This window comes from Pelodiscus sinensis, chromosome 27 (genome assembly GCF_052426305.1).
Source record: "Pelodiscus sinensis isolate ZL-2025 chromosome 27, ASM5242630v1, whole genome shotgun sequence".
Classification (NCBI taxonomy): Eukaryota; Metazoa; Chordata; order Testudines; family Trionychidae; genus Pelodiscus; species Pelodiscus sinensis.
Window position 1 is genome coordinate 5,766,230 of NC_143078.1, and position 25,902 is coordinate 5,792,131.

The 25,902-nt window shown below is 43.0% G+C and overlaps 2 protein-coding genes across 8 annotated transcripts in view; both read right to left on the reverse strand.

Moving 5' to 3' along the window:
- CR1 (complement C3b/C4b receptor 1 (Knops blood group)) overlaps window positions 1-4,947 on the reverse strand; it is a 238,352-nt gene extending 233,405 nt beyond the window's left edge. The window contains exon 1 of the mRNA XM_089773562.1: window positions 4,796-4,947. Within this exon, the coding sequence (XP_089629688.1) occupies window positions 4,796-4,871 (76 nt within the window). The 5' untranslated portion in view covers window positions 4,872-4,947. The remainder of the gene's footprint in view (window positions 1-4,795) is intronic.
- Window positions 4,948-8,238: 3,291 nt separating this feature from the next.
- Window positions 8,239-25,902, reverse strand: part of LOC149521389 (membrane cofactor protein-like) — a 33,203-nt gene continuing 15,539 nt past the window's right edge. For 2 of the 7 annotated variants that reach the window (XM_089773657.1, XM_089773658.1), the window contains exons 6-13: window positions 25,279-25,458; window positions 25,115-25,171; window positions 22,961-23,005; window positions 22,657-22,701; window positions 21,559-21,603; window positions 15,536-15,565; window positions 14,615-14,687; window positions 8,239-9,350 (exon numbers count right to left, since the gene is read on the reverse strand). In XM_089773657.1, the coding sequence (XP_089629783.1) occupies window positions 9,191-9,350; window positions 14,615-14,687; window positions 15,536-15,565; window positions 21,559-21,603; window positions 22,657-22,701; window positions 22,961-23,005; window positions 25,115-25,171; window positions 25,279-25,458 (635 nt within the window). In that variant the 3' untranslated portion in view covers window positions 8,239-9,190. Of the gene's footprint in view, window positions 9,351-10,618; window positions 10,685-14,614; window positions 14,688-15,535; window positions 15,566-21,558; window positions 21,604-22,656; window positions 22,702-22,960; window positions 23,006-25,114; window positions 25,172-25,278; window positions 25,459-25,902 lie in introns of all 7 variants that reach the window. The other 5 variants (XM_089773661.1, XM_089773663.1, XM_089773660.1 and 2 more) reach the window with 5 other exon arrangements.

Genomic DNA, 25,902 nt, shown 5'->3' on the forward strand with positions numbered 1-25,902 from the left:
TTGAGATGAGGAGACCACATCTGTACACAGTATTCAAGATGTGAGCGTACCATAGTTTTATACAGGGGCAGTAAGATATTCTGGGTCTTATTTTCTATCCCTTTCCTAATAATTCCTAGCATCCTATTTGCCTTTTTGACTGCCACTGCACACTGCGTGGAAGTTTTCAGAGAACTGTCCACGATAACTCCAAGATCTCTTTCCTGATTTGTCATAGCCAAATTAGCCCCCATCATACTGTACGTATAGTTGGGGTTATTTTTCCCGATGTGCATTACTTTACACTTATCCACATTAAATTTCATTTGCCATTTTGTTGCCCAATCACTCAGTTTGGTGAGATCTTCTTGGAGTCCCTCACAGTCTGCTTCTGTCTTGACTATCCTAAACAGTTTGGTATCATCTGCAAACTTTAATACCTCACTGCTTACCCCTTTCTCCAGATCATTTATGAATAAGTTGAAAAGGATCGGTCCCAGGACTGACCCTTGGGGGACACGACTAGTTACCCCTCTCCAATCTGAAAATTTACCATTTATTCCTACCCTTTGTTTCCTGTCTTTTAACCAGTTCTCAATCCAAGAAAGGACCTTCCCTCTTATCCCATGGCCATGTAATTTACACAAGAGTCTTTGGTGAGGGACCTTGTCAAAGGCTTTCTGAAAATCCAAGTATACTATATCTACTGGATCCCCCTTATCCTCATGTTTGTTAACCCCTTCAAAGAACTCTAATAGATTAGTAAGACAGGATTTCCCTTTACAGAAACCATGTTGACTTTCCAACTTGAAAAAAAAAATCCAGATCATATAAAAGTAACAAAAGTCTTTACTAAACAAAATGTCCCAGTCGGTGCCTGTTTCTTTCTACATGCAAACTTTGATACTTTTTATTAATTAATATCTAATCCAAAAAACTCCATTCAGTTTGATTACATTGCCTTTACTTCTGTGTTTGATTCTACTACCCTTTCCTTTTGAAATTAGATTCCCTTATTTGTATTTTCTGTCTCAAGGTTTTACATCCATGTTTTTAGTATCTGACCACTTCCCATAGACAAAGGCAGATAGAGGACATCATAAAGCCTCTGGAATGTCTTCTTTCCAAGGTTATTGGAAACACCATTTAGATGGGGGCTTTTTTAGAGTGATTCTGTTATACCAAATGGCTTGTAGGGGGAGTTTTGTCATTGCTTCAGTAAAATTATTGTGGCTATTGGGTAATTTCTGCTTGTCTACGGTATTTTGTTTTCCTGCTTAGGACTCAGAGGCCATACTGCTGTCTTTTAAATGTTGTTCATAAATGATTCTGCACCAAGGTTTGTAATGGTCTGCTAAATGGGGCAAAACTTCCATACTTAGCCCAGAGAAAGCCATTTAAATAGCACTCAAGAACTCCTGCATGCTTTGCAGTTCTTACACCAACCAAGAAGGTTATCCATTTCCCTAACATTGTTAACTTACCTTCAGAGTGCAAGAAAAGGGGGACATTTCTCTTATTTAGAACCCCAGGAATGTAAGTAAAAGGTTTGCAGCTACAAAACTGAAATTTCTGAATTCGAGGCACATATCCAACTCTTTTATCAGTCAGATTTCCAAAGGCCACGGAAATGCCACTACGACATATGCAAAATTATAGATCTTTGTTGCTTTCAGAATTGGTGGGAAACCAACAAAAGAAAAAGTTATGAAGACTCAGGCTATGTCTACACTGGCGTGTTCTCACACAAAAACTCTTTTGCAGAAGAGAGTGTCTACACTGGCATGTGCTTTTGCGCAAGAGCATCCATGCCAGTGTGGACGCTCTCTTGTGCAAGAAAGCTCTGATGGCCATTTTAGCCATTGGGCTTTCTTGTGCAAGAAATTCATGTTGCCTGTCTACACTGGCCTCTTGCGCAAGAACAGTTGCGCAAAAGGGCTTATTCCTGAGCAGGAGCATCAGAGTTCTGGCGCAAAAAGCCCTGATTTCATACATTAGAATGTCAGTTTACTTGCGCAAGAACACGCGGCCAATGTAGACAGGCAGCAAGTTTTTGCACAAGAGCGGCCGCTTTTGCACGAGATTGCGCCAATGTAGACACAGCCTCACAGTTTAACACTGACATAAAAGCCTTACCCTGAACCATAAATCACTGCTACATTCTCCTAACCAATTTCAATAATACTGAGCATTTGGCTGTCTACCCTGCAAGCGTTCAGAAACTTGCACAACATCTACACTGCATGCATGTTCTTGCGCAAGTAAATTTACAGTAAAGCATCAGAAGAGAGGGTTTCTTGAGCAAGAGCTATTCCTCTGCCAACAAGGAATAAGCCCTCTTGTGCAAGCCCTCTTGTGCAAGAGCTCTTGTGCAAGAAGGCAGTTGGATGGGAACAGGCTAAAATGGCCATCAGAGCTTTCTTGAACAAAAGAGCATACACATCGCCACAGACACTCTTGAGCAAAAGCACATGGCCGCGTGGACACCGTCTTACGCAAGAACTCTTGTGCAAAAAGTTCTTGTGCAAGAAGCCTGCAGTGCAGCCATAGCCTTTATGTTGTCACAGTCTTATAGAATTACTAATTAGTTGCGGGATGAAGATGGAAGTTGTTACACCAAAGAGTTCCTTTTAAAAAAAAAAGTATTATGATTGACCTTCTTGTCTCTATTAAGAGTCTTAGCAGATATTTTCCTCAGAGTTTTGACTGTGTATGTGGAGAAACCATTATCCTGATCAAACAAAGGGATTCTTACCAACAACATTTCATTCAGTAGGTAAGAGACTCTACAGTTTAATTCATTGAATAAAGGAAACATAGGGACAGACTAGTGTTCAACTATATAATATTTAATTCATATGTATCTTTCACTTCTGCAAATCAACGGTAGTGGTTTGACACTTCGTTTCTTGCTCATTAACCCACTATTTTTATCTATGTTAAAGCACTTCTTATATTTCAAAAATATAATGCATCAAACCTTAACCTGAACTCTCACTACCCATATCCTCATATAAACTTTGTTGAGCTAGTCAGCCAGGCACAGTTCCATAGTTCTTCTGAGTTAAAGGAGACTCCCATGGTCCTGAGTGGGGAGTTATGCTTGAGTAATGGAATACAGAATTTGGTCTCCTGACCTAAGCAAACAAACAGGCATGTGGGCAGCCATCTCAAAAAACTACTTCACGAAGCCTACGGGTACATTCCGGAGGCAGAGTGCTTACACCCATTTCGCAGAGGAGCAGAAGGAAAGCACAGAAAGAGAAAGGGACTTGCCTACATGACTATGAATGTGGCCAGCCTAGAGTCACTGTCAGAAGGGAAGTGAAGGGACAAATGTAACCTAGCAGCAGAGTGGGAGAAAGCTAAATGAGAGCATTTTGTGGCCATTCTTTCAACTTTAAGACCCCATGGCTGTGTCTACACTGGGCCACTTATTCCGGAAAATCAGCCGCTTTTCCGGAATAAGCTGTGAGCTGTCTACACTGGCCCTTGAATTTCCGGAAAAGCAACGATGCTCTACTGTACAAAATCAGCCGCTATTCCGGAAAAGCTACGCTGCTCCCGCTCGGGCATAAGTCCTTATTCCGGAAAAGGGCCAGTGTAGACAGCCCAGTAGTCTTTTCCGGAAAAAAGCCCCAATCGCGAAAATGACAATCGGGGCTCTTTTCCGGAAAAGTGCGTCTACATTGGCCACAGACGCTTTTCCAGAAAAAGGGCTTTTCTGGAAAAGCAGCCTGCCAATGTAGACGCTCTTTTTCCGGAAATACCTATAACGAAAACTATTCTGTTTTAAGCATTTCTGGAAATTCATGCCAGTGTAGACACAGCCCATGAGGATATGGAGAACGCAAGGGAAGTGCTTCTGTCAATACATGGCCTTTACCTCTAAAGCCTGATGCTGCCCTGCTAGGATGGGCAAAGAGAACAGGTTAGATCGACATCTGTCAGGGATGGGGAACCTTTTTGGGGGCTGGAGGGTGCTGACCCACAGAAAAGTGAGAAGCAACCCCCCCCCCCACACACACACAACAAGAACACCTCACGGATGTGGCCCCTGATGGAGAAGCAGAAAGACACTCCCCAATTTCCCCTCACACACCAAAGCTTTACCAGGCTCAGGCTAGTAGGCTTTGTGGGCCCTTCTAGGCTCTGGGGTGGGTCGGGTTCAGTGTGTGGGAGGGAACTGCCAGGAGGCAGGCTGAGGGTGTGGGGGGTGGGTCTGGGATGGTGGTACGGCACAGGAGCAGGCTGAGGGTGTGAGGGCTGGGTGGGAGGAAGGGTGCAGGAGCAGAATAGGAGTGCATCAGCAGGCTGGGGTTGGGGGTGCTGCAGGGCTAGAGCACCAACGCCAGCTCCTTGATGCTTGGGGCAGCTGGGAGCCTCAGGGGCCGTATTCAGGCAAGCTGGGGGCAGATACAGCCCTGGAGTGTAGGTTCCCCACCCCAATCTAGACGGCGCTTGGTCCTGCCCTGAGAAGACTGGACTCCATGACCTCCCGCGGTCCCGTCCCGTTCCAGTGTTCTAGGAGCCTGGGCCCCAACCCACAGAGGTACCGAATCCCCCTTGTTTTCCTGTGATAGTGCGGGTGGTGCTGAAACACTTTCCCCCGGCAGTCAAATACCCAGGGCGGCCCCTCCGCTCACCACAGTGGGAGCTGCCGGGGGGAGGGGGGCAGAGAAGGGAGTGTAAAGGGGAAGGAGACCCACAGGGGAGCGATGGGGCAGGAATGGGGCCGAGGGCGGGAGGGAGCCGCGGCGGCGGAGGGGCTGGCCGGAGGGGAAGAGCCGAGGCGGGAGGGATGCTCGGGGCTCACCTGGATGCCGGGCGGCCGCTGCCAGGAGCGCTGCCCAGCCGCCCAAGAGGCGGAGGAGGAAGGCGCCGCGACGCATCCCGCCAGGCAGCAGCACTGAGCGCGGCTGCCCCGGCCCGGCGAGGGTATCGCACGCGGCCGCCTCCGCCCCCCGGGGAGGGACCAGGGCGCGGCAGCCCCGCCCCGCGCGCACCTGGCTCCTTGCTCCCGAGCACGGAGCTCGCTGGCTGCTGCTGGGTGCAGGAGCCGCAGCTGCGGGCACGGCCGAGCAGCGCTGCTCAGGTGCAGTCCCACGGCTTAAAAGCCCCCCCCCCACGTGCCCAGCTCCGGCCCCCACCTCATCTGAGACTCTCCACTTTCCTTTAAAACAAAGTTCCAAATTCTCCAGTATTGCTTGCGGGACCCCAGAGCATGTCTACACTGGTGCATTCTTGTGCACGAGCACATCCCCACGGCCCTGTGCTTTTGTGCAAGAGCATCCATGGCAGCCTGGCCCCACTCTTACACAAGACAGCTCTGATGGTCATTTTAAGCCATAGCAAAATGCAGGACAATGTAGCACTTTAAAGACTAACAAGATGGTTTATTGTTAGTCTTTAAAGTGCTACATTGTCCTGCATTTTGCTTCAGCTACCCCAGACTAACACGGCTACATTTCTATCACTATTTAAGCCATAGGGCTTTCTTGCACAAGAAACCCCTGCCATGTGTCCACATCGCCTTCTTGTGCAACAGCTCCTGCACAAGATGGCTTACACTTGTTAGAAACGAGCATAGCTGTTGCACAAGATGCCCTCTCTTCCAATGCCCTACTGTAAATCATCTTGCACAAGAGCAGGCAGGCAGTGTGGATGCTTTGCGGGTTGTTGCACAAAAACCCCTCAGGGCAGACCCAGCTGAAGGGAACGCACAAGTGCATATTTAAAACACCGTGGTCACTCTGAAGTCTTTGGTTTTGGAGGCAGGAATTGCAAAAGACTTGGGTCTGGTAATTCTGCCACTGCTGGCAGGATTGAGGTTTGCTGTTTCTCAATGGGAAAAGTGTGGCAGTTCATAGAAACAGTCCTGGTGCTTTCTTGGGTGCAGGGTTGTTTCAATAAGGGGATTTTTACATACTGAAGTCTCTATTATTGCTGCAAAATGAGAAGTTGCTCAGCAGCTGCCAAGTCAGATGTGAACTGTAGCAGGATTGTTCCACATAACAGTGACTACCTGTGAATTTACCAAGAGGAAGGGCTTGTTCCTTCTTCAAGCCACCTCCTCAGCACCCTCATGTCATCCCAGCTGTCTCAGCAAGCTCTACGTGGCACAGGGGAGGAAGCTGAGAATGCAAGTGACAGGGAAAAAAGAGCAAGAACCAAACTATGGTAAAACATGTAGCTAGGAGGCTTTTCTTCACTGATGAGTGACTCAGTTAGAATGGTGCAGTACGTGAGCAAATGGAAGGATGTGGTACATACAGGTGGTGCTTTTAAGTACTGCTCATGCTGTGGAACCAGCAAAGGAGGAGTATGGTATCTGTGGCTTCAGTTGCATTTCTCCTTACTGAAGATCAGCACACGAAGCAGGTATCTAAAACACATTCTATTAATCAAGTCACACAAACTTGCGGTTTCTATTTCTATCCCATATTTAAAAGTGCATGCATTGGGTTCATTAGACCTTATCTCCCTCCCACACACTCCAACAGTCTCACGTTAAAACTGCTTACCTTTTACATGCTGCTGCAGCACAGGGTAGCCAGCAAGGTAGGAGAAATGGAGAGCCACTTACTGCTCACAGGAACTAGGGTCTAAGCACACATCATGGCAAAGCTGAACTAGTATCTGACTTCACCACCCTCTCCCCTCATTAACTTGCCACATTTGGTGCATGTTATTTTATGACGAATGTTTTTTCACTTAACTATTTACTTGCAGTAGAGATGTCTCAATGCTGCTTTAAAGTGATTTTTTCCTAACATTTTCCCATTATCTCATTGTATGGAAAGTTGAGGTGAGCAGCAGCACAGTGGCATGGTACAGCTCCTCCCAACAAATGTCAATAGTGTTTTTCCTCAAACTCACTTGGACTCTTAAAAATACCATTGCATTTAAAATGGCAGCAGCACCTGGTGGCTCATCTACACTACCACCATCACTGTCTATACTGAGGGTACATCTAGACTACATGCCTCTGGCACCAGAGGCATGTAGATTAGACTACGCAGTATAGGAAAATGAAGCGGCAATTTAAATAATTGCCACTTCATTTAAATTTACATGGCTGCCACACTGAGCCGATCAGCTGTTTGTCAGCTCAGCACAGGACTCTGGACATTCTGCAGTCGACATCAAAGGCATTTGTCGGCCTCCCAGGTGCTAATCCCAGGAGGCATACCTGGGAGGACGACAAACAGCTTATCGGCTCAGCATAGCAGCCATGTAAATTTAAATGAAGCAGCAATTTAAACCCCTGCTTCATTTTCCTATGCCAGGTAGTCCAATCTACATGCCTCTGGCGACAGAGGCATGTAGTCTAGACATGCCCCAAGTCATGTCCACTTCAATTACATACATTGCATAACTTAGAGCATTGTAGACATGACTGAACGTTGACCTATGTCGAAGATATTCTCCCATCACCATAGCTTCCATCTCTTGACAAGGTGGAGTACTGATAAACAGGAAAGCACTCTCCCATAGACATAACCCATCTTCACCAGCTCCACTAACATCCATGTTGCTTGCTACATCAGAGCAGTGATTTTCCCCAGCAGGGTAGATGAGACTGGAGCCTTTGTCCTGCTTTAAGCCAGACCCCCATTATGGCTCCATCAGTGCTCAGCTGTAGAGTAGATAGAACTACTATGAACTGCAGTTCACACAGGTGCATCTTATACCTACCCATGCTTGAAAACTGAAGATGCACTAGTGCAAATCAAAGATTAACCTGACACTATGCTGGGGAGTTGAACTGCTAACCAAGGAATCCCCAGCATAGCTATGACTTTAGCAACCAATGGAAATTAACACATCTAAATCCAGACACACACCTCAGGTGATCTGAGCAAAGGCAAGCTTCATTGCAAAACTTTGTGGTTTCCAGTGAGCATCATATCTATTCCCCCCCCCCCCCCCCATTAATCCCAATTCTATTGTATACTATCCAAACAGTGAGAGCATCTTACTGTACAAGTGATCCCACTGATGCTATAGACCCTGTAATTTCTGGCAGTCCATTGCTACAAGGACCATAAGACTTCCTGCTCCCTTGCTAACAAGATCCATACCCTTGGAAATCAAGGATGACACTTTGTCAAGAAAGGGATGAGTCATCTTCTTTGAAAAACTAACTACCTACCAGATCACTGTAGAAGGGCAGATTTCAGCATTCCCCCCCCCCCCCCGCCCCCAATCAGTAATGAGGCAGATGATTAATGCATAAGAGGAAAAAAGTCAGGATGCTGAAGTTTAATACATTCTTTATTTAGAGAAGACTTACGTACAACACAAATTCCCATTTCTTCATTTGATAAATAAGCAGATTGCCACGTAAAATTCTGTACAACTCATAAATACAAATAAATTATATTTCCAGTGATAATGACAAACAGCATTTGGCTACAATTAACCTTTTCCAGAGAATTATATCCTGAACGTAAAAAACTCACAAAAATGTGAACCAAACTTATTTCCTGCTACTGGAATATAAAAATAGAATTTTTTAGGCACAGGATCAAAGATGAATTTGCTCACAATATAGCCATTTTACTGTTTACTTTTCAGAAAGTGCTCATGGCTTATAGGGAAATAGATATAATTTGCTTTGGCTCTCAATAGGAGCTTAAAAATGTGGTAGTGTCAATTCTGAACACCTGAAAGTAATATCCAGATACTGCACCCTGTGATGCTCTACCCTGTATTGAATGCAATACTTGGGGTAAGAATACTGCAGTATTGCTAGTTTGGGGGTTTTCCTTTTAGTTTCCTGGACATGGGAATCAAGGAACACTGATTATACACAAGTTTTGATTTAAAAGAGGATGATAAGTCTGAACAATTAAAAGCAGATCAGTAAGTTCCTTTGGCATCATTAAATCTGCACTTTTAGAGGGACAATAGGAACTTCTATTTGGAAATTTCAACAGGCCTTTCCTCTCAACAGCAACCACAACCCAGAATACACCATACGTTCAGGTAGTTAAAAGTATTCTATAAAAAGGAACTCCACACTATGCAGAGGTAACAATATGGTAGCTAATTTTATGTTCATGAGACTCACTGATGCTACCACCATGATTGCTTCTGAGCCCTTAAGCATTCACATTCACTGCTATCTTTGAAAACTGGGTGAGGGAGACACTCTTTTCTTTAATGCTGCTTCACTCAAGCTCAACACCTCTACCTCTATTTGAATTCACTGGGGAAGGGGGGGAGGGGAAGAAGGCCTGCAGTGAGAGGAGTCTAGGAAATGTAGTGCACTTATATGAAGTTTCTCAATTTTTCCATTGTCTTCTGCTATTGTGTTCACTGCTAGATGAAGATAGTCAGCACTGCCAGGATGACAGACATCTTTCCTGCAAAAAACCAAAATAAAGGAAGTTAAAACAGCAGAAATGCATAGTATCTTGACTTTACTCCATATGTTTAGTAAAACAAGCTTTCTTCATGTTATGTTTTCTAATGGTCTGCAAGAATATTTGTTAATCTTAGTTAATACAGTAACAAAATGTCCAAGTAAAGCAGAGTTAATGCTGTTTCTTCAGGGGCCATGTCCAACCCCCAAAAGAGGCAGAAAACCAATTATGGATGAATCTGTAAGCAGAGTTAGCTAATTAGTCACTGTTTGCCATTACAGATTATAAATATAGAACTGGACTATTTATGTTCCCTCCCCCTAAATGAGGAAGGATAATGCTCATCTGTTCACAGCCGGGGGGAGGGGGGAGAAGAGAAGAGAGCCATCTATAACATTATTTTAGGACCCATTGGTTAATTCCATTGACTAGTCACATTATCCAAGAATCTTATTCAACTGCAAACCCAAAGGATAGCAGAGTACTGTTTAAGAGAGTCAACAGTGCTTTTGGAGTAATATCAGGACTCCGGTTTCACAGTGAGCCCACCACCACAGCTCAGCTCCCTCAGAGGAGATGCTAAACAAAACTGACCTGCTGGAAGAACGCCACACACAGTTTAACTTTTATGATTGTTTAAATAGAAAGAGAGTATGCTGCTACTATTTTGAATGAAGGCTCAGATTTAAGGATTAAATGCTTTTAGAATTACATAGGTTTGCAATCTTATTCCAGAAAGTGGTATACATCTACATGGGTTTTGTAGCACTAATATTTTTCCTGGAGAATTTTTTTTTATATTCTCAAAGCAGTAACATAATATATAAACATTATTTCAGTAAGACAGCACTATTAATGGCAAGTGGTATCATAAGGACATAAGACACACCACATTGATAATGATAGAAATGTAGCCGTGTTAGTCTGGGGTAGTTGAAGCAAAATTCAGGACAATGTAGCACTTTAAAGACTAACAAGATGGTTTATTAGATGATTAATCATCTAATAAACCATCTTGTTAGTCTTTAAAGTGCTACATTGTCCTCCACATTGATAACTGCTGTATTTGGGAAAAAAAAATGGACACAGTAATGTAGTAGGGATATTCATGTAAATATCAACATCTGTTCAGGCCCAAAAGAAAAAGGTAATCTAAGAATGGAATTTGTCTTCTCAATTTGGTATGTTTCAGTCGTATTATGTTCTTGCAGATAATAGTTCATAAGAACATCTTTTTGCACTGAAGTAAATATTTTCTATCAGAATACCTTTCAAGTTAGGGCTTTTTTTCACATTCCTGGAGATCACTGAAGCGCTGATTTGCATCATAAGGGCTGAACAGTAGGAAAGGAGAAAAACTAATTCAATAAAATATTCCAGAGTTCAGGATATAAAAAAACCAATGTCTCTAAAGGACTTTATATAATTAGAACTCCAACAAACTGATGCTGACTATTAGGAGAAAGTTTGATGGTAACTTTTTTGGCACCGGGAAGAAGCAACGCTATTACCTGGAACTTTTACAACTAGCGTGCACTAAAGTGGTAGTAAAAATACTGGAGAGAGCAATCCTGCCTTTGTAGGACCAGGATGATCTAACAGGTTCTCACTATAATCATGAGGTTAACTGGTTTGCCAAGTGTCCTTGTGTTATTTCCATATCAGTTATTAAAAGTATTTATATTGCATTTTTTTATAGGCATAGGGAAAGAAGTTTGTTTCCAAGCACTAGCACAATAAAGCTCTGAGGTGTTGATAACTATGAGGCTGTGTCTCGACTGGCAGGATTTTCCGGAAATGCTTTTGACGGAAAAGTTTTCCATTAAAAGCATTTTCAGAAAAGGGCGTCTAGATTAGCAGATGCTTTTCCGCAAAAGCACTTTTTGCGGAAAAGCGTCCGTGCCAATCTAGAGCCACTTTTCCGCAAAAAAGCCCCGATTGCCTTTTTCGCGATCGGGGCTTTTTTTGGGAAAACAAATTGGAGCTGTCTACACTGGCCCTTTTGCGCAAAAGTTTTGTACAAAAAGGACTTTTGCCTGAATGGGAGCAGCATAGTATTTCCGCAAGAAGCACTGATTTCTTACAGTAAGAAGTCAGTGCATTTGCGGAAATTCAAGCGGCCAGTGTAGACAGCTGGCAAGTTTTTCTGGAAAAGTGGCTGATTTTCTGGAAAAAACTGGCCAGTCTAGAGACAGCCTGAGTGTTTAAAACCAAAAATCTTTTCTAAAAGTTTGTGTACAATTTTCTAAACTCAGTTTAAACTCAGTCATGAAAGTTGTCCCATATGGTAAAAGTCTATGTAATCTACCCAACTATGCCTGTTTTTAAAAAGGAGGCACAGCTTTAACTCAAGCTGCCTATCAATATTTGTGCTCATATTTCAGCCAAACCTCCCCAGGGAACAGCAGCAAACAGAGGCATCAGGCTTCAGATGACCATAATTGTGTCTGATTGATTTATAATGAGTGTATTTGCTACTGCTTTAATTAATGAAATCTCAGATTTATTGGAACAAAATCCATCTCCAAGAAAACATTCAAAATGCAATTTAGAGACAACTATAAACACTTAACAGCGTTACCTAAAAACTAAGTTAAATCGTTTGAAAAGCTAAGGCCTCACATTGTCAGAACTTAATCCTAGGGACAGTTTGCTAACACAAACATTACGAGATTAAATTTCTGAGTTTTAGACTTCAGTTGTGAGTTTGATCATTGTTCCTCACAAAAAATGGGTATGTTTTCACAAGAGCTGAGTAGAACATTTTAACTGTACTGGATCAGGAACTGTTCGTTGGAATCCTTCTTCCTCCTCCTCTCCCCTCCGACCCTCCCCCCCAACCATAATTTTGTATGAGCTAGTCTTGGCATGGTCAAAGTCTCAATAGAATGCCAAGTGCGTGTGCTTCCCTATTTATTAGGCAATCTTGAATAAAATTTACAGGAAACTAACAAGTTACTTCATTTAAAGTCATTTTCAAAACCAACCAAGTAATTATTTTTAACCAGAGAAAAGCATCATGGTGCTATGTAGCCTATTGCCAGTTCTCTTAATATTGGATTTGTTTTACTCTGGAACTATAGGCTCATTTTAAATGCAAGTATCTTTTCTTTGTGCAACTCCAACACTACATACAGGCAGTTTCCGGGTTACGTACAAGATAGGGACTTGTAGGTTTGTTCTTAAGTTGAATTTGTATCTAAGTTGGAACTGGTTTCACCTACAATATGTACTCTAGCCAAACATTTCTCCAGAGCTCAGTTTTATTCTCCCACACCTCACTTCCCTTAGTCCTTTATTCTCAAGCTGAGGTGTCTGCTGAGAAAAGGCGCTCCGCGTCTCCCTGGTCTGCTGGGGGGGAAGCAGCTAGTGCGGGGTTGCCTCACCCCGGTTGTAAGTCGGATCCATGTAACCCGGGGACTGCCTGTATTATTAAAAAGACTTCAATAGGCTTCAGAATTGAGTACTACCTTCCACAAGCATCAGGCTTGATGACCATGCCAAAAATAAGATAGTCACAATAAGCATAACTGTCTAATAGCTAACAATTTGAATTATACTGCACTTCAACATAACTGGTGAACATCTTAAAAAAAATAAAAAAGTTGAGGCATCAAAAATAAAAGGAAAGTTAAAAGTTAAACAAAACAAAACGACTTCAGAGATCCTATTTCAGTAAAAACTCTGGTAGTCCAGCATCCAACTGTTCGGCACTCCTGATACTCTTGCATCAAAATGCCTAGTGCTCCTGACCAGCTGATTAAAGAGCCTGCCGCTCAGCACACTGTCTGGCTGTAACCAGAGAGAGCATAAGTTTGGGGGGGGGGGGGGGGGGGGGAGGGAAGTGGGATCCTGTTACAGTATGGAGAAGAGCATTTTGCTTGGGGGGGGGGGGAGAAGAATCAGGTTACAGCAAGGAGGAGCTGCTAAGAGGAAAGGGGAGGGGAGAGGGAGGGAGATTGTGTTCTGGCCAGCTGTTAAGCCCTGCAGCTGTACCAGACCTCCTGATTCTCCAGCAAATCTGATAATCCGGCACCACCTAAATCCAAAAGGTGCCGGATTATCAGAAGTCTACTGTACCCAGCTAGCTGGTGGTAATCTACATCTAATCCTTAACCCAATTTAGCAGCCTAATTCTTAATTCAATTTGTTAAATTATTCCATTTAAATATTGATTTTAATGCTTGTGATGCCTTTTAATGCAGTTTTAATTGTTTAGTACTACACACACACACACACACACACACACACACACACACACACACACACACCCCTTTTAAAACTGCTCCTGAATTGCATGCAATAAGACTCATTAAAGATACTGTGGAAGACTCTTGTTCTGTGAATGTTGAACCAAATGCACATATTGTGATACAGCTTGACCAACTGGATGACAGCGCCCTCTTGTGACAACGGGGGATATCATATGCATGAACATTAAGCACATGCCAGAAACGCTGACAGAATTGAGGCTTAAGTTTCAGAGGCATGGGTATATTCAGAAAATGAAGTATGGGTTAGTTTTGCTTTGTGTAAGGTGAAGTTAGACAACAGCCACTCCCCAACTTACGAACACACCGACTTACAACCACCATACTTACAGCCAACCTCCCATTAAACCTATTGTAAGAGTTCCAAGTTGAGAACCAGGTATGTCAAGTTTTTCAAACTGCGCTGGCAGTGCGTTTAAGGGTATTTCTGACTTACGACCAAATTGAGTTACGACCAGGTGTTCGGAACATAACCTGTTCATAAGTTGGACTGCCTGTAATATTTTTGCGAAGCGACGGACGTAAAAGACAGCTTTTTAAAACGTTCTGCATTTAATACTGCTTGTTGTCCACCACCAGATGTACCCTTGTGTTTGAAAAACAAACAAGGTTTTCAGCAGCACATTGTTTTGTTTTTCCTAATGCAGACTCAGTTTTCCTGGAGTAGCAAAGTAGTATTACACAAAGGAAAAAGTTCATTTAAATCACTTAAGAGCTTCTGTGCTTTGCTTCTAATAAAAATTTGAAATACAATTCTAGAAGATCTCTTTGCATAGTTAGGAAGTGTTATTGCCTCAGTGTTGCACACAAGTACTACTTTAGAGGGCCATGGCCTTGCTTTCTCCTGGTATCCAGGTACATTTAATAAAGAGTAAAAATCAAGTAAAACCTCAGAATATATAGCTCGCGCAACAAATGAAGGAGTGCAGGAAAGCAACTGAAAACTCCTCTGATGAATTAGCGAGACATTTTCAGTATCTTATTTTGGCTCACCCCTTTTTCTCAAAGCAAGCTTTGTATGTCCCAATGGCAGCAATTCCAACAGCCACCAATATACCGACGACTCCTTGATGGAAAAGAAGGAAACAGTAATCTGGTGATGACATTCAATTCTAACATTTTTGGTGAAATCCAGCAAAATTCACAATTTTCAAATTCACTTGCACTAACGTCATCAATACCAAGATTATTCAAACACGAGTTTCCCAGAACTGCTTTAATATGATTGTTTCCCACAAACATTTGAGCCAAACTATTATTCTTCTGAAAAGAAATTGGTCAGACATTAAGTAGCCAAGCCGGGGGGGGGGGGGGGGGAGAGTTAGAAGATTAAACCCTCCCTTCAAAAATGGAGAGAAGCTCCAGCTCTGGAACTAGACAGGCAAAGCAGTAAAAGTGTTACCCTACACAGCCAACTCCCCATATAGTGTTTTCTTGTTGGTACACATGCAGTCTATAGTAGTACCTTTATCCAAAACAGACCTACAGAAGTGCATCTTCTAGGGGTAAGATTCTTAATTTCCACTTCCACATCCTATTAAACTGACTATAATAGTTAGGACAGAATCACAGCAGTCAGCTTGGCTTAGGGAAATATTGCTAATAAAAGGATAAATTGATACAGTCTACCAGAGGTTTACTCATGGACAGTAATCTTGGGAAGACCCTTTGATCAGAGTATTCAAGTGTGTCATGTTACAAAGAGGACAGCAATCCATTGTTTCCAGTGTACACTGTACGGTAAGAAAAGTAGTGGTTGGCTTAATTTGCAGCAAGGGTGATCTAAGCCAGGTATTAGGAAAAGCTTTCTGACTATGAGTTAAGCACTCAATAGGGTTCCACAGGCTTCTTTGGAACTCCCATACTTCATCATGGGAGGATTTTAAAAATAAATTTTAAAATTAAGTTACTCACCAATAGCGATTATGGTACCAGTGTTCATCCCTAGAAAGAAAAAAAAAAAATACAGGGTGAGCTGAAGTGTCAAGGTATACAAATGCCATCTAACTATAGGAATCCAATTTATATTGGTGCAACATTTAAGCACCTTAACCCAGATTTTAACATTAAATTTAAATGATTCAAATAAATATAAACATGCAAATGATGAAGTTACAATGTATACTCAACACCAGGATTGACCTATAGATAATCCAAAATCTAGAGAAGGCAGAAAGCTTTTCTGGAGAGTCTATTTCTATGCACATTTTAATAGACATTACAATAGATTTGAGAAGTGACAGGGCAAATCCTCTAAATGTTTCCTATATTATAAATAAATGCTTTATTTGTAGAAGTCTTCTGCATCCCCCAGAGATCCCCCCCACACAGTTATCTGCAGAATCATGTGCCAAATTTTGCACTATGAACAGCTCTAGGTAAGCAACAAGCTTTCAAGCTCTCACCAACTGAAGTTGGAGCAATAAAAGTTTGGAGCTCACCCAACTTATTGCTAATATTCTTGGACTGAGATGGCTACCACACACTAGACAAATTCTGCACTGATCAGCCACATTTTTACTAGGTTCGACAGGGACAGGTGACCAAAGCTCACAGGTAAGTGGAGAGCATGGAGACCTGGGTCGGAAATGGGAGGGAGCGTGGACTACAATGGCAGAGAGAAAGGAGAGTCAGGGCAAAACTGGGAGGCAAGGTCAAATCAGGATCTTAGATGCCTATATACAAATGTGAGAAGTATGGGAAATAAGCAGGAAGAACTAGAAGTGCTAATAAGTAAGTACAATTATGACATTGTTGGCATCACAAACTTGGTGGGATAATACACGATTGGAATGTTTGTATGGAAGGATACAGCTTGCTCAGGAAGGATGGACAGGGAAAAGAGGGAGGAGGTGTAGCCTTATACATTAGTAATGAACACACATGGGGTACGTCTAGACTACATGCCTCTGTCGCCAGAGGCATGTAGATTAGGCTACCAGGCATAGGAAAATGAAGCGGCGATTTAAATAATTGCCGCTTCATTTAAATTTACATGGCTGCCGCGCTGAGCTGATCAGCTGTTCGTCGGCTCAGCGCAGTAGTCTGGACACGCAGGTGTTGACATCAAAGGCATTTGTCAACCACCCAGGTATGCCTCATCCCAGCGCAGCAGCCATGTAAATTTAAATGAAGCGGCGATTATTTAAATCGCTGCTTCATTTTCCTATGCCTGGTAGCCTAATCTACATGCCTCTGGCGACAGAGGCATGTAGTCTAGACGTACCCTTGGAGTGTGGTGAAGATGGACATAGACCGAAGTATTGAGAGTATCTGGGTTAGGCTAAAAGGGATTAAACACAAAGGTGATGTCATGCTAGGAGTCTACTACAGGCCACCTACCTAGGTGGAAGAAGTGGATGAGGCTTTTTTTAAAAACAAAATCATCCAGAGCCCAAGATTTGGTGGTGATGGGGGACTTCAACTATCCAGATATATGTTGGGAAAGTAACACTGCAGGGCACAGACTATCCAGTAAGTTCTTGGATTACATTGGAGACAACTTTTTATTTCAGAAGGTTGAAAAAGCTACCAGGGGGAAGCGGTTCTATATTTGATCCTAACAAATAGGGAGAAACTGGTTGAGAATTTGAAAGTGGAAGGCAGTTTGGGTGAAAGTGATCATGAAATCAGAGTTCAGAATTCTAAGGAAGGGTAGAAGGGAGAACAGCAAAATAGAGACAATGGATTTCAGGAAGGCAGATTTTGGTAAGCTCAGAACTGATAAGTAAGGTCCCATGGGAATAGAGACTGAGGGGAAAAATAGCTGAGGAGAGAGTTGGCAGTTTTTCCAAAGGGACATTGTTAAGGGCCCAAAAGCAAGCTATTCCGATGTGTCGGAAAGAGAAAATACGGCAAAAGACCGCCTTGGCTTAACCACAACATCTTGCATGATCTAAAAATAAAAACGGAGTCATATAAAAAATGGAAAGTAGGACAAATTACAAATGAATATAGGCAAACAGCACAGGAATGCAGGGGCAAGATTAGAAAGGCAAAGGCAAAGGCATAGAATGAATTCAAACTAGCTACGGGAATAAAGGGAAACAAGAAGACTTTTTCTAAATACGTTAGAAGCAAGAGGAAGACCAAGGAGAGGGTAGGCCCACTGGTCAGTGAGGAGGGAGAAACAGTATCAGGAAACTTGGAAATGGCAGAGATGCTCAATGACTTCTTTGTTTCAGTCTTCACCGAGAAGTCTGAAGGAATGCCTAACAGTGAATGCTAGTGGGAAGGGGGTAGTTTTAGAAGGTAAAAACACCACACACACACACACACACACCCACCCACCCCACAACAAGTCAAAAGTCACTTAGAAAAGTTAGATACCTCCTCTATCAGCTCCTTGAGTATCATAGGATGCATTTGATCAGGCCCTGGTGACTTGCAGGTATCTGAGCCTCTAGCTATCATCTTTGGAAAATCATGGGAGACAGGAGAGATTCCAGAAGACTGGAAAAGGGCAAATGCAATGCCCATTTATAAAAAGGGAAACACGAACAACCCAGGAAACCACACAGTTTAACTTGTGCGCCAGGGAAGATAATGGAGTAATTAAGAAAATCCTCTGTAAACACTTGGAAAATCACAAGGTGATAGGGGACAGCCAGCATGGATTTGTAAAGAACAAATCATGTCAAACCAATCTGATATCCTATTAAAGAAAGCTAACAAGTCTTGTGAATAAGGGAGAAGAGGTGGATGTGGTATACATAGACTTTAGTAAGGCGTTTATCGTGCGAGATCGTATCATTCTCATCAATAAACTAGGCAAATACAACTTAGATGGGGCTACTATAAGGTGGGTGCGTAAGTGACTGGATAACCATAGTCAGAGTAGTTAATAGTTTACAATCCTGCTGGAAAAATATAACAAGTGGGGTTCCGCAGGAGTCTGTTTTGGGACCGGCTCTGTTCAATATCTTCATCAACGATTTAGATATTGGTATAGAAAGTACACTTATTAAGTTTGCAGATACCACCAAGCTGGGAGGGAGGTTGCGATTAATCTGGAGGATAGGGTAATAATTCAAAATGACCTGGACAAATTGAAGAAATGGTCTGAGGTAAACAGGATGAAGTTTAATAAAGACAAATGCAAAGTGCTCCACTTAGGAAGCAACAATCAGTTTCATACATACAGAATGGGAAGCAACTGTCTGGGAAGGAGTACGGCAGAAAGGGATCTAGGGGTTATAGTGGACCACAAGTTGAATATGAGTCGGCAGTGTGATGCTATTGCATCCCAGAATCATGTTTGCTTTCTTTGCATGTACAGGTGTGTTGTGAGCAAGACAGGAGAAGTCATTATTCCTCTACTCTGCACTGGTTAGGCCTCAATTAGAGTAGTGTGTCCAGTTCTGGACACCACATTTCAAGAGAGATGTGGAGAAACTGGAGAGGGTCCAGAGAAGAGCAGCAAGAATGATTAAAGGTCTAGAAAACACGACCTATGAGGGAAGACTGAAGGAATTGGGTTTGTTTAGTTTAGAAAAGAGAAGATTGAGGGGGGACATGATAGCAGTTTTAAGCTATCTAAAAGGGTGCCATAAGGAAAAGGGAGAAAACTTGTTCTTGTTCTATCCTCAAAGGCCAAGATGAAGCAATGGGCTTAAACAGCAGCAAGGGAGGATTAGGTTGGACATTAGGAAAAAGTTCCTAACTGTCAGGGTGGTCAAACACTAGAATAAATTGCCCAGGGAGGTTGTGGAATCCCCATCTCTGGAGATATTTAAGAGTAGGGTAGATAAATGTCTATTTGGTCCTGCCATGAGGGCAAGGGACTGGACTTGATCTCTCGAGGTCCCTTCCAGTCCTAGTATTCTGTGATTTTTATCTTTGGCAAAAGACATTAGAGATGAAGTGTTAAGATTAGATACCAGTAAACATCTCAATGTGTACCCATGTGATTTATGACACCCGCTCATCTGCCAACTTGTACTTATTTGGGAGTAGGGAAGAATCATATTTTTATTGTGATTCTATGGCAATGACAGCAAAAATATCAGCCACCTGAAGCCTAACCATTTTGTAATTTGGAAAGGCTATGTCTACATTGCGGAGGTATTTCCAGTATTCCGAAAGAGCTACTCTGCATCTTCAATAGACTTCAAAACAAGCATGCTATTCTGGTGTCCCTGTAACCTTCGTTCCATGAGGGTTCAAGGACATTTCGGAATAGCGCTTTTCAAAATAGCCACGCAATTTGCATAACATATTGCGTAGCTTATTTTGAGGTAAGGGTGCAGTGTAGATGCCCCCAAAGTGAACTGAACAGACATCTCAAAGTGTAGCATGAAAAAGGGAAGAGCTTAAAAGTTAAAGGAACATCTTGAACTTGTAGGGACTTTCATTTTGGTTCAACAAATGGATGTGACATTAGCCAAAAGGAGGATTTAAACATGTTGAAAGGGTGGAAGGACTTAAATCTGTGTAGGTCTGCAAAAAACTGATGGAACAACTGGATTTTGGTAGACCGCTATCACTGTTCTTGAGCACTGGTGCTAGACACTTGGGATACTCCGTATATTGCAGGGGAATTAAATGACTGCACTTTGTATACACTGATTTGATACATCTTTGACAGCTGTGGGCATGAGACACAGGTAAGGGCCACTTCACATTAAAGCTACTGCAGAAATATTTCCGAAAGTTACAGCTAAGAAGCAACTCAGGAGAATCTACTTTCCCCCTTAATAGAATTGCACAAAATCTGTACAGATTGGGTTGTAACTTAGTTTTACCACAAAGTCAACATCTCAATGTCATTCTTGCCCAGACACTGGCCTTCCAAAACCCTACCACAGAGAGTAGCCTCCAAAGACTCACATCAACATGGTCCAAAATACAGCAAGAACAAGCTGGGGAATCAACTGATCTGATGCTATCAACACCAGCATCGGCCCTGAAAAACTTGGTTGCAAAGTGCTGTGCACCAGTATGTACAAGAAGCTGCCACAACTTGTGGATGGGCTGAGAATCATCATAGGACCCCTCTACCACAGCTCTCTATACTAGCAAACATTGAACCCTCAACTATTTGTTGAGATACAGCCATTGCACGTGAACTTAACACAGACTACCCAGAACTTCCTACCCAGCAGGCTATGGACAAAATACTGCATGCCTGACATATAATGTAGACCATAAGCAACCACCTCACATCTTTGAATCCAGTCAGGGAACAGCAAAGTGTCTGGATTTCATCTACCATTCCTAACAAGCACAATACCACTGACCAACAAGCTACCCTCATGGTCTCAAATCCACCACAAACATTCTAGACAAGCAGTTCTCAAACTTTTGGGCTCCGGAGCCCTTTACATGTGTAAAAATTTATGCGGCACCCTAGCGATCCACTGATTGTATTTGTTGTACCTATTGATGTTTCCAGTTTGTCAACCTTGCCAAGCCCCTGGAGAGGTCTCATGGAGCCCCAGGGCTCTGCAGAGCAGAGTCTGAGAAACACGGCTCTAGACCATACTGAACTGCACCTGAACAAAGTGGCCAAAGATGCAGCTACTTGACACACAAATTGGGGGGGGGGGGGGGAACAGACTTTCATACAACTGTGGTGAGACCATCCAAACGACTGAAGACATAACAGTGTCCCAAATATGGATTCAAAGGTGAAGTTGATCATAGCCACTGTGTCACAGAAGAGGTCTTGAAATGGTTTATGGTCTACAGTTGCATCTACAGTCTATGCAGATACCGTTGTGTAAAACAGGAGCTGTAACCCAAGATCTCCCAAGCTGGAGAGAGACTCAATGTGAGTTGCTTCCAGAAAAAAAAGTTATAGCTAAAAGGCCCAAAAGGACAGTCCTCATGCTGATCACAAGGGAGAGCATCAAATATACAATCACCTCAAAACTGAGTATTAAGCTATAGAATTAACTCTTTCAGAAGGAAGTTGAGAAATTTAAGAGTATTTTTACCTGTGGAATGTTTAGTGGTTTCTTGTGTGGGTTTTGTAGTTGATCCTGTACAAAGAAAAGATATACAAACATTTTCAAGAACTAGATCAGTGGTGGGCAAAATTTGGCCTGCCAAGTCACTGGACCCAGTCCACAGACTCCCCTGCCAGGACCATGAAGCATAAAGCAGCTATTCTTAAGTGCCGGGGTGCTGTGTGTGCCTCTCTGGAGGGAGGTGAGGCTTCGTGTGATCTCCCCACCCACAGCCCATCCTCAGCTCCTAATGGCCAGAAATAACCGTCCAACAAGAACTGGCCCCAACCAATCTCTCAGCTCCTGTTGGTCAGATGAGCCAATAGGAGATGAGAAATTGGCCTCTGGAATGAGGGAAACCCAAGCCTCTCATCATTCCTGGAACTGAGAACCACATGGAGGGAGCAGTCTGCATTTTCAGGCAATCTGTGGCAGCAGCAGCAGGTAGGGAACCCAGCTTGCCTTAGGGGTACCGCAGGTCGCGACATGTGAGGTAAGCACCTTCCAGCCAAAGCCTGCCCCTGGCACCCCAGCCCCTCCTGTACTCTAACTCCCTCTGCACACCTCTGCCCCAGGTCACAACTCCCTCCCAGACACTGTACCTCCTCCTACACCCCTCCTCAAGGCTAGAATCCTCTCCTGTACCTACATCCCAATCCTGTGACCCAGGTCACAGCCTCCTCTTTCACTGAAACTCCTCAGATCTCACACCATATCCTGCATCCCAGTCCCTTAACCCATGGGCCCTTCTATACCCAACTTCCACTGTAGACCCTACACACCCTCCAAAGAAAAGCATGCCCCTTGACCACTTCCCAAAATCTTTGGAGTGACACCCCACCAAAAATTGCCTACTCTAGACTAGATGCACATCATCCTTGGCGTCTATTACTCACTAGTTCCATCAACTTTGCATTTAGATAACAAAGAAAGCCAACCAAGTATAAAATCCTAAAGCAAAGCCACACCTCAGTCCATCTAAGGCTCATCTTGGGACATTTAAGTTACCCAGACTAATGAAAACAGAATCAAGGCAAGAAAATCTTTCCAAACTTTGGTTCATTACGAAGTGAAGAGTATTTTTACCTGTGGCATTTTTAGGGGTTTCTTGTGTGGGTTTTGTAGCTGATGCTGTAAAAGAAACAGACAGACACTTATCTAGTTCCTGAAAATGTATCATTCTTGGAGTCTATTACTCACTCATTTCATCAACTTTGCATTCAGATAAAGAAAGCCAAGCAGGTATAAAACTCAAAAGCAAAGCCACAAATCAGTCTCTTAAGTGTCCCAAGATCAGCCTAAGTTACCCAGACTAACGAGGGAACAAAACAAAGGCAAGAATGCTTTCCAATGGACCAAAGTTTAGAAAGATTTTAAGAGTGGTTTTTACCTGTGGCATTTTTAGGGGTTTCTTGAGTGGGTTTTGTAGTTGATTCTGTATAAAGAAAAATACAAACCAATAGTTTTAGGAACTCAATCAGCATCATCTTTGGAGTCACTAACTTACTCTAATTGCACAGTTGAAAGAATAAAAAAAAGCTTAAGTACATTACCAGCAATCCTGAGATGCCACAAAAATAGTTGAGAGAATCCAGTAGGTAGTACAAAGTGAGTGACACCAAACCATGAACAATGGCTTCACTCCACTTGTTGTGGCTACCCTGTATTAGTCAAGCTAAAATACACACACTTTGTTCTTGCTTAGGAATAAAACCATTAAACCCGCACTTATTCACATCTGTAATAGGCAACTCTTTTCTTATAGCCACAGTTTCCAATGCAATTTCAGCTAGTCTTTAAACTCTACTCAGACTATTTTTGGATGTTCCCTTAGGCTGGTTTCATTATTTACTGTGATGAAGACAGTCAGCCTCCTAAACAGCTCGTAGTTTGAGAGTTCATGCATTTGGGGGGGGGGGGGTGCGTATTTGGGAAAATGGTTTCTCATCTGTGCTGTAATTGAGATGCACTGCACATGTTTATTCCATGTCTCATGTACTCTACCCAGAGAATTTTGTTAGTAATTCCAGTCAGTATATGATGGAGGAAGGGCTCAGTCTATTTAAAGAGGGATTGTAGAAGCCACCTTCCACGAGCCTACATCATTTTCCCAAAAATGTCATGATGGCAATGTGTGATGAGCTTATGAACTCCGAAACAAGGAGCAACTCTGCACATGTCCAACATAGGGATGCTCTGTGCTTATTGAGTGCACTGAACACCTTGGAAGGTGGTATAGCTTCAGCCACATCCTAACATCAATATGTAGGTCGCAACCCAGTTCAGAGTAGTTGAGCTTGAAACTGCAAACCCTTTCATCCTTTCTGCTTATGCACCCAGATGTGGAGTCTTATCCAAATAAAAAGCAAGTCAAAAATCTACATTGTCTGCATCTTTGTGACTGCTAAGCTTGGGAAATTACATAGGGAAGTAACAGGGAAATAAGCTGTCTGATGGAAGTAGATATATTACCACTGGTCAGAAACTTAAAATCATACAACACAAACTGGAAGGGAGCTTGAGAGGTCAGCAAGTCCAGTCCCCTGCCTTCATGGCAGGACCCAGCACCATCCACGATGTATGTCTAACCAGCCTGCTCTTAAATATCTCCAGAGATGGAGATTCCACAACCTCCCATGGCAACGTATTAGAGTTTAACCACCCTGACAGTCAGGAACTTTTTCCTAATGTCCAACCTAAACCTCCCTTGCTGCAGTTTAAGCCCATTGCTTCTTGTCCTATCCTCAGAGGCCAAGTTTTCTCCCTCCTCCTCATGACATCCTTTTAGATACCTGAAAACGGTTATCATACTTGGCTTATAAGTGGGAGCAGGAGATAAGCAACAAGGGCACTGTGAAAAGTGAAGATTGCAACAGAGGAGGCTGACCCAGGTTTAAGGGACAGACCTACATATAAAGGATGCTACATCCAGTGGGGTGAGAAAAGGGTTGAGTTAGGCTGTTCATCTTTATCAGTGAGTTTGCATGAAGTGCCTGGTAAATTTACTCAAGGGTTTTAGAAAGGCTGGTGTATATCCACCTCCCATTGATAAGAGTGATTTGCCAATTAATACATCTGCACTTCAGCAGGTCAAGATGGTATATTCCTTGGGGTACAGCACTGAGAGTGGGTGTGGGGGAGGATTTGGCTAGTGCCAGTCTGTGGATTTCATGAGTGGCTCTGGGAGCATGCATGCAATCTAGCTGTGTGTGAGGCTCCACACGCGATTGTGGTGAGTGATCACAGCTCCTGAAAGTGTTTGCTACTCATCACTTGCAAAGCATAGTGAGACACAGCCCAAGCTGGAGAGCTGAGGGGACACAGGGATCACAATCCGAGGCTGCACCCAAGGGTGACTAAGAAATATGTAGCGCTCTAAAACCGGAGAGATAAAATATTGCTTATATGACCAATGGTGAATGACTGAACTCTAGAACTTGGATAGGAAATACTGTTTGTGAAGGTCACACCAATTTTCAGTCTTCTAGAAACTATACGGTTACTTAAATCTTAGAGATATTTAGCAAAAGTTCCTGCAACTCACCAGAAGTATATTTTGTTCCTTCTGGAGAGGAAGGTGTAGGTGTAGTTTGTGCGATGCCTATGACAAAAAAGGGGACGCAGATTTGACCTTCTAATATGGCTACTTAAAAGCAATATGTTTTCTAAACACCAGCACAAAAGCTCTATACAACTGCTTATACTTACGGACGCAGGTTGGCAAAGATGGAACCCATGAACTGTTAGCTTCACATTTAACTGAACTGTTACCATGCAGAGTAAAGCCCAAATGGCATTCAAATATGACAGTGTGTCCATATGAATACTTAAAGTCAAATCCAGATTGCTTTTCTCCATTTTCAATTATTGGCTCTAGACACTTGACCACTGAAAGTTAAAAAAATACCAGTCTAAGAATATTTTCTGCAGGAAGCATTCAGAGAAGATAGAAGGGAAAAAAAAAAAAAAAAAAAAGCCCTGATACTCGACTGTGTATATAGCACAGCACCCAACTGTATAGGTATCAGGACTCTGCCCTGTCATATCGCAGTATATTGTGTGAGTTAATCATCATTGTATGAAGCCATCTGGAATTTGGGACATGCTGTGCACATGCTAACAGTGGTGGGCAATAATTTTTGGTGGGGAAAGGGGTCACTCCAAGATTTTGTAAAGTGGTCAAGGGCCACTCTTCTGTGGAGGTGGTGTAGGGTCAAGGATGGCGGTAGGGTGCAGATGGGCGCAAGGGACTGGGATGAAGGAGACAGTGAGAGATCTGAGGGGGAATTTGGTTGAAGGGGGGGTTGTGACCTGGGTCAGAGGATTGGGGTG